The sequence below is a fragment of the Pelodiscus sinensis genome, chromosome 1 (assembly GCF_049634645.1).
Source record: "Pelodiscus sinensis isolate JC-2024 chromosome 1, ASM4963464v1, whole genome shotgun sequence".
NCBI lineage: Eukaryota > Metazoa > Chordata > Testudines > Trionychidae > Pelodiscus > Pelodiscus sinensis.
The window spans coordinates 329,628,857-329,637,738 of NC_134711.1; the positions used below are offsets into that span (position 1 = coordinate 329,628,857).

Sequence of the window (8,882 nt, forward strand, 5' to 3'; positions counted from 1 at the left end):
ATGCTGATAACATGATTAAACTCCCCACCAACACCATTTAAAACCTGGAATAATTTACTTGCAGCCAAGGGGCTTGTGGGGGCATAGCGATGATCCAATGAGTGAGAAGGGGAGGGGAAGAGAGGAGAGAATGACAGGAAGGTCTTGGGCAGAAGAGATAGAGTAGGGATAAATATTTTTGGAAGACATGTGGTAAAGGATGGTGCCTTAGGGGTCCCATTATAAGCAATAGGAAAGGTGGCAACTCAATATGTTCTGAAGCACCATATCACCTATGAGCTCTGCATGGAGTTTAGTCTTAGAGTGAATCCACAAAAAGAGAACTTTAATTTCTTTTATGCATAAAGGACCTGAGCAACCTTCCCCGGATTTCCTTTGCCCTCACCCCATAGATGATAGGGTGCAGCATGGGGGGCACCACAAGGTGCACATTTGAAATGAGAATGGGGACATGTTGTGGCACATTGTCATGCAACCGGTGCATGATGGAGGATAAGACATCGGGGATATAAAAAGCTAAGATGGCAAAGAGGTGAGTGCTGCAAGTCCCAAAGGTCTTGAGGCGGGCGTCCTTTGTGGGGAGGCTGAAAATGGCCCTAAGGATCTGGATATAGGACACTGTGATAAAGAACATATCCAAGGAGACCACAAAGAGTATCACAGACAGGCAGTAGTAATTGCTGACACGGCTGTCGGCACAGGCCAAGCTCACCACAGCTATGTTCTTGCAGTACGAGTGGGCGATGATGTTGGTTCTGCAATATGGCCACTGCCTCGCCAGGAGGGGACAGGGCAAGACAAGCATGACACCACGCAGCACCACGGCCAGGCCGATCTTGGCCACCATGCGGTTTGTCAAGATGGTGGAATGTCTCAGAGGATCACAAATGGCCACGTAGCGATCCAATGCCATGGCCACAAATATCCCAGACTCCACCACTGTGAAGCAGTGAAGGAAGAACAGCTGGGTGAAGCAGGCATTGAAACCAATCTCCCTGGAATTGAACCAGAAGATGCTCAGCGTTTTGGGCATGATGGATGTAGACAGGACCAAGTCGGTGGCAGCCAGCATGCAGAGGAAATAGTACATGGGTACATGGAGGCTCAGCTCCCTCTTCACAATGAACAGGATGGTGAAGTTCCCCAAGATGGCTATGATGTACATGGTGCAGAAGGGGATGGAGAGCCAGACATGGGCCTCCTCCAGGCCGGGAATGCCCAGCAGGATGAATGTGGAAAGATTGATAAAGTCAGTTATGTTGGAATCTGACATGTTCCAGGGAAATATCCCAACTGGAACACACCTCAGGGGAAAGCCCTGAGCATCATTGCCAGCGGCTGAATGGAAACACCTGCTCATTCGCATGAGCGGCCAAAACAAAGACAATGTTGAGGCTTACGGAAAAGGATGGAGAATCACTTGCTGTCATTATACGCTCAGTTCTGTTCTCTCAGGCTCTGTAAGACATATAGGTGAGAAAAATTGATAAATTTTAAGTTAATGGAGACTGCCTATCTCCTAGAATGAGAAGGGACCTTGAAAAGTCATTGAGTCCAGTCCCCTGCCTTCACAGCAGAACCAAGTACCATGCCTGACAAATTTTTGCCCCAAATCCCTAAATGGTCTCCACGAGGATTGAACTCACAACCTTGGGTTTAGCAGGCCAATGCTCAAACTGCTGAGCTATCCCTCCCCCAGGAAAACTATGAGATGAATATGACAGAGTAGAGGAAAATAAAGAATGGGCTTTACTACATTCAAATGGACAAAGAGAGAACATTTTCCGTTAAAACCATTTTCGGAAAAGCGCGTCTAGATTGACAGGACGCTTTTCCGCAAAAGCACTTTTTGCGGAAAAGCGTCCGTGGCCAATCTAGATGCACTTTTCCGCAAAAAAAACCAAAACCAATCTCTATTTTCGTGATCGGGGCTTTTTTGTGGAAAACAAATCTCTGCTGTCTACACTGGCCCTTTTGCGCAAAAGTTTTTCAGAAAAAGACTTTTGCCCGAACGGGAGCAGCATAGTATTTCCGCAAAAACACTGACAATCTTACATGAGATCATCAGTGGTTTTGCGGAAATTCAAGCGGCCAGTGTAGACAGCTGGCAAGTTTTTGCGGAAAAGCAAGTGCTTTTCCGGAAAAAGTGGCCAGTCTAGACACAGCCTTAGGGTATGTCTACACAGCAGGGCAAAATTCTAATTAAGCTACACAACTTCAGCTACATCAATTGTGTAGCTAAAGTCAAAATAGCTTAATTTAGCTTTTGGTGCTGTCTACACAGCAGGAAGTTGAAGGAAGATCACTCTCCTTTTGACGTCCCTTACTCCTCATGAAATGAGTGTTACCATGAGTCGGAGAAAGAAATCCTCAAGCTCGATGTTATTTCAAAATAAAGGCTTGTAGTGTAGACGCGCTGTTTGTTATTTTGGAATAAGGTCAGTTATTCTGAAATAATGCTGCTGGGTAGATGTATACTCGGTGCTTCAAAAGTACTATTTCCCCAAAACTGAGGAGAAAAACGGATTGAGCAGAAAAAGTGGACAGAAAAATGGGAATGAAAATTGTGAATTTGCAAGAGGAGTTCATTAGCTACTGAGATTGGGGGCGGGGGAATCACTGTCTAGCAGAGCTATATATCACAAAAAGGAGGTTATTAAATATAGTAAGAACAACAGAAATTTTGTACACCAGTTATGATGGGGAGAAAAGAAACTTCTAGAGGTAGTTGAAAATATGCTTTCAATATATAATTTTGTTCTGCATTTAGAGAGAAGCAGTTTAAGGTACCCATCTCATGTTAGGGGATGAGTGCTGAGAAACTAGAAAATACTTCAAGGAGAACGTTAAACCGTATCTACAGTAGAATATTCGGTTCAGCAAGGGACATGCCCAGATGCAATATGCTTGGATTGCTCTGAGGCATTTGTTTTAGTATTGGGGAATATGCTCTACTGATATTGCATAGTTTTCATTTTCAATCAGTACACGTAAACCGGACTGACAATCCAGACTGGATGCTTTTCTGGAAGATCTTCTTGAGGGCTTGACGAGACTTAAAAGGCTGTAATGGTTTCTGGTGTAGAACATCAGGGTAGACACTGCTAACACCAACAGCAAGGATTCTCCCATCAGCATAAGTAATCCATGACAGGTAGTAGCTGGGGCAGTGGAAGAATTCTTCATTTGCCCTCTTGCTATCTATATGAGGGTTATTTGACATAGCTACACCTCTCAGGGTGTAGCTGTAGTAAAAAGGCAGTTTGGGGTTTCATTAAACAAGGGATTGCATGCAAGTCATGGGAGGTGACAGAATTGCCCTACTTGGCACTAGTTATGGTTTATTGTATAGGAAGGATGTAGAGTATGTCAAAATGATCTAGAGGCATGGGACAAAGATGATCTAAAGGGTGGAAGAGAATCCTAAGGAGGCTTGATGGGGTTAGACTAGCTGGACCCCACAGTTCCTTCTTATCCTGTAGATCTAGGTTTCTCTGATGTAAAATCCCAGTGGAATCGCAGACCAGGCTTTAGCCAAACACAATTCATGGAGCTTATTATGGGGTTTACTAGGTAACATTTAATGGCCCATATTATAGAATCATAGAATATTAGAACTGGAAGGGACCTCGAGAGGTCATCGAGTCCAGTCCCCTGCCCTCATGGCAGGACTAAATACTGTCTAGACCATCCCTGATAGACAGTTATCTAACCTACTCTTAAATATCTTCAGAGATGGGGATCCACAACCTCCCTGGGGAATTTATTCCAGTGTTTAACTACCCTGACAGTTAGGAACTTTTTCCTAATGTCCAACCTAAACCTCCCTTGCTGCAGTTTAAGCCCATTGCTTCTCGTTCTATCCTGAGAGGCCAAGATGAACAAGTTTTCTCCTTCCTCCTTATGACACCGTTTTAGATACCTGAAAACAGCTATCATGCCCCCCCCCCCCCAACCTTCTCTTTTCTAAACTAAACAAACTCAATTCTTTCAGCCTTCCTTCATAGATCATGGTCTCTAGACCTTTAATCATTCTTGTTGCTCTTCTCTGGACCCTGTCCAATTTCTCCACATCTTTCTTGAAATGCGGTGCCCAGAACTGGACACAGTACTCCAACTGAGGCCTAACCAGCGCAGAGTAGAGCAGAAGAATGACTTCTCGTGTCTTGCTCGCAACATACCTGTTAATGCATCCCAAATCATGTTAGCTTTTTTTGCAACAGCATCACACTGCTGACTCATATTCAGCTTGTGGTCCACTATAACCCCTAGATCCCTTTCTGCCGTACTCCTTCCTAGACAGTCGCTTCCCATTCTGTGTGTGTGAAACTGATTGTTCCTTCCTAAGTGGAGCACTTTGCATTTGTCTTTATTAAACTTCATCCTGTTTACCTCAGACCATTTCTCCAATTTGTCCAGATCATTTTGAGTTATGACCCTATCCTCCAGATTAGTCGCAACCCCTCCCAGCTTGGTATCATCTGCAAACTTAATAAGTGTACTTTCTATGCCAATATCTAAATAATTGATGACGATGTTGAAAAGAGACGGTCCCAAAACAGACCCCTGCGGAACCCCACTTGTTATAGCTTTCCAGCAGGATTGAGAACCATTAATAACTACTCTCTGAGTACGGTTATCCAGCCAGTTATGCACCCACCTTATAGTAGCACCATCTAAGTTGTATTTGCCTAGTTTATACTGGCATTCAGACTGAATGATCTGTCGGTCCCTTCTGGACTAAAATTCTATGAATCTATTGAAAGAGAATAGATCAAGCATTTCATAGAACCATAGACTCATAGAATCCTAGGGCTGGAAGATACCTCAGGAATCATGGAGTCCTGCCCTCTGCCCCAAGTAGGACCAATCCAACACAATCATCCCAGCCAGGGTTTTGTCAATCTGAGATTAAACAACCTCTAGGGATGGAGATTCCACCCCTTCCCTAGGGAACCCCTCCTAGTGCTTCCCCACCCTCCTAGGGAAATAGTTTTTCCTAATATCCAATTCTGTTGACTGTCTCTCTGAAAGCTGCATGGAAACTTTTTAAAGACACCATAATAGAGGCCCAATTTAAATGTATACCCCAAATTAAAAAACATAGCAAGAGACCTAAAAAAGTGTCAGTGTGGCTTAACCACCATGTAAAAGAAGCAGTGAGGGACAAAAAGGTATATTTTAAGATGTGGAAGTCCAATCCTAATGAGATAACTAGAAAGGAACATAAACACTGTCAAATCAAGTGTAAAAATGTAATAAGAAAAGCAAAAAAAGATTTTGAGAAACAGCTAGCCAAAAACTCAAAAAGAAATAACAAAATGTTTTTTAAGTACATTAGAAGCAGGAAGCCTGCTAAAAAACCTGTGGGTCCCCTAGATGATCGAGCTATAAAAGGAGCAATCAAGGATGATAAAGCCATTGCTGAGAAATTAAATGATTTCTTTGCTTCAGTCTTCACGGCTGAGGACGTTGGGGAGATTCCCGAATCTGCACCGTCCTTTGTGGGTGATGAATCTGAGGAACTTTCCCGGATTGAAGTGTCATTAGAGGAGGTTTTGGAACAAATAGAAAAACTTAATGTTAACAAATCTCCGGGACCGGATGGCATTCATCCAAGGGTTCTAAAAGAACTCAAATGGGAAATTGCTGAGCTATTATCTGTGGTTTGTAACCTATCCTTTAAATCAGCTTCTGTACCTAATGACTGGAAGGTAGCCAACATGACATCAATATTCAAAAAGGGCTTTAGAGGCGATCCTGGCAATTACAGACCGGTAAGTCTAACTTAAGTACCAGGCAAATTGGTCGAAACAATAGTAAAGAATAAAATAGTGAAGCATGTAGAAGACCATAATTTGTTGGACAAAAGTCAACATGGTTTCTGTAAAGGGAAATCCTGTCTTAATAATCTATTAGAGTTCTTTGAAGGGGTTAACAAACAGGCGGATAAGGGGGATCCAGTAGATATAGTATACTTGGATTTTCAGAAAGCCTTTGACAAGGTCCTTCACCAAAGGCTCTTGTGTAAAATACATGGCCATGGGATAAGAGGGAATGTCCTTCCTTGGATTGAGAACTGGTTAAAAGACAGGAAACAAAGGGTAGGAATAAATGGTAAATTTTCAGATTGGAGAGGGGTAACTAGTGGTGTCTCCCAAGGGTCAGTCCTGGGACCAATCCTTTTCAACTATTCATAAATGATCTGGAGAAAGGGGTAAGCAGTGAGGTAGTAAAATTTGCAGATGATACCAAACTGTTTAGGATAGTCAAGACAGAATTAGACTGTGAGGGACTCCAAGAAGATCTCACCAAACTGAGTGATTGGGCAACAAAATGGCAAATGAAATTTAATATGGATAAGTGTAAAGTAATGCACATTGGGAAAAATAACCCCAACTATAGGTACAGTATGATGGGGGCTAATATGGCTACGACAAATCAGGAAAGAGATCTTGGCGTTATCGTGGACAGTTCTCTGAAAACTTCCACACAGTGTGCAGCGGCGGTCAAAAAGGCAAATAGGATGCTAGGAATTATTAGGAAAGGGATAGAAAATAAGACCCAGAATATCTTACTGCCCCTGTATAAAACTATGGTACACCCACATCTTGAAAACTGTGTACAGATGTGGTCTCCTCACCTCAAAAAAGATATTTTGGCCTTGGAAAGAGTTCAGAAAAGGGCAACTAAAATGATTAGGGGTTTGGAACGGGTCCCAAATGAGGAGAGATTAAAGCGACTGAGACTTTTCAGTTTAGAAAAGAGGAGACTGAGGGGGGATGTGATAGAGGTCTATAAAATCATGAGAGGTGTGGAGAGGGCCGATAAAGAAAAGTTATTTATTAGTTCCCATAATAGAAGAACTAGAGGACACCAAATGAAATTAATGGGTAGCAGGTTTAAAACTAATAAAAGAAAGTTCTTCTTCACACAGCGTGTAGTCAACCTGTGGAACTCCTTGCCAGAGGAGGCTGTGAAGGCTAGGACTATAATAGAGTTTAAAGAGAAACTGGATAAATTCATGGAGGTTAGGTCCATAACAGGCTATTAGCCAGGGGATAAAATGGTGTCCTTGGCCTCTGCTTGTCAGAGGCTGGAGAGAGACGGCAGGAGACAAATTGCTTGATCATTGTCTTCGGTCCACCCTCTCTGTGGGACCTGGTGCTGGCCACTGTCGGCAGACAGGCTACTGGGCTAGAAGGACCTTTGGTCTTACCCAGTACGGCCGTTCTTATGTTCTTATAACATGACGAAGGGAACATTCAGCCCATTGAAAGTCTGAAAATGTAACACTGATAAAAGGAAGTTTTTGCACATAGTCTGTATGTCTCCTTGCCACAGACACTATGTGAGCAAACAGCTTACTCGAGTGACATTCACAAGTGAAGTAGTCATTGTAGATGGTGCTAGTGACACCACCTTTAGTTAAAGCAGTGACGTCTTTTATAAGAACTCATTTTCTATTGCTTATAAGTTTGCCAAACTGTGTTTTTCCACGTCTGGTGTCTGTTTCAAGCTGAACTGTTTTTTGACCCTTCAGAGGAGTGGCCGACTTAGTCTGTTACTGGAAAATCATTGTTTGAACATTTTTGACGTACCAGCAGCAAGACAAGATATTTGGCCCACATTGAAACATTCTTGTCATTGTTCCCTAGAGGAGCCTTAGCACCTCCATGCTTCACAGCAGGCGAAAGTCATGTGACTGTTAACAGCCAAAGCCTTCAATGTACAGAGGAGGAGGTGACAGACTCTGTGTATTGATACACAGATGGCTCCTGAAGCCTTTCCTTGAGTTCTTTCACCTACGAAAATTTTGCCTCAATGGATTCTGAGGAATGTATGGGCAACAGCTTCAAAATGTGGCCTTCTATTGCATCTCATGTGCCACTGAAATGCAGCCACCTCAGGTCTGGCAGCCACCAGCTGGGGGCGAGGGAGAGACATAACAAACAGGGACGTTTTGGCTCATGATCCCGCCGCAAACTCATCAGACATTGAAAGGAAGCTGTGGTGTTTAATGGGTATATGATGCAGAAAGGAAAACAGACCTCATTTCTGTCCCATCACACCCGTGTTGCACTGGGTATGTTGAGTTGGTGAGCCCCTCAGCAAGAGATGGGTACCGGTGAATTCTGAGAGGGAAGCATCTTACCTGGGAACCCCCATCAGTCAGTTGTATCCCGCACTTGTCTCGCTCCAGCATTTACAGCAACAACCCACGCCGAGACCCAACACAGGCGTTTGCACAATTTATAATACAGCTCTGTGCAATCCTAGAGGGAGAAGCAGCCTTTGGATGTAAATAGGCTGTGGAGAAACCTCTCGGTGGTAATGCAGCTTTAAGAGTAAACAGTAATTAATTCTCCAAAGGGAGAAGAGCTCTCTTGGGTTCCCGGCTGAGTCAGAGAGGAAGTGGCTACTCTGTGTGGTTAATAGGTAAGTAAACAAGGGATAATGCCTTAATCTCCACAGGTTGGATTCCCTGTGAATGCCCAGTGCGGCTGCGTAGAGGATAGACAGAGAGATCTGGAGAAAGATGACAGAGGGAAAACATGAGCACTATCTGCAGACACGGGAGATGTTACTGTGGAAGCTGAGATCAATAATTGTCATCAATAACTATCATCATGTTGGGCTGCCCTTATATTCAAGCAGCTGCAAAAACACAGCAAATGGAAGACATTATGAACCTATCTCCACAATTCATAAAATGGAGGCACCAGGAGACATGCGTTAGTCAGGGTCACACAGAGATTGGCAGAGAGAAACCAAGAGTATTGACTTCCCTGCCACAACCAGTGTCTCTCGGTCAGTAAGGCATGTCTACACTAGCGAGTTATTTTGAAGGGTAGTGTCCACACTACCAAGCCTGTTATTTT

The 8,882-nt window shown here is 43.5% G+C and overlaps 1 protein-coding gene across 1 annotated transcript; it reads right to left on the reverse strand.

The window, feature by feature from the left end:
• Nucleotides 1-325: 325 nt before the first annotated feature.
• Nucleotides 326-1,273, reverse strand: LOC142829694 (olfactory receptor 52M1-like). The gene has a single exon (XM_075930946.1). It carries the CDS (start codon nucleotides 1,271-1,273, stop codon nucleotides 326-328), a length of 948 nt encoding a protein of 315 aa, XP_075787061.1.
• Between the last annotated feature and the right edge of the window lie 7,609 nt (nucleotides 1,274-8,882).

Bases quoted from the DNA above. Each gene is read 5' to 3' on its own strand.
- LOC142829694 (XM_075930946.1), bottom strand. From the start codon at position 1,273: ATGTCAGATTCCAACATAACTGACTTTATCAATCTTTCCACATTCATC.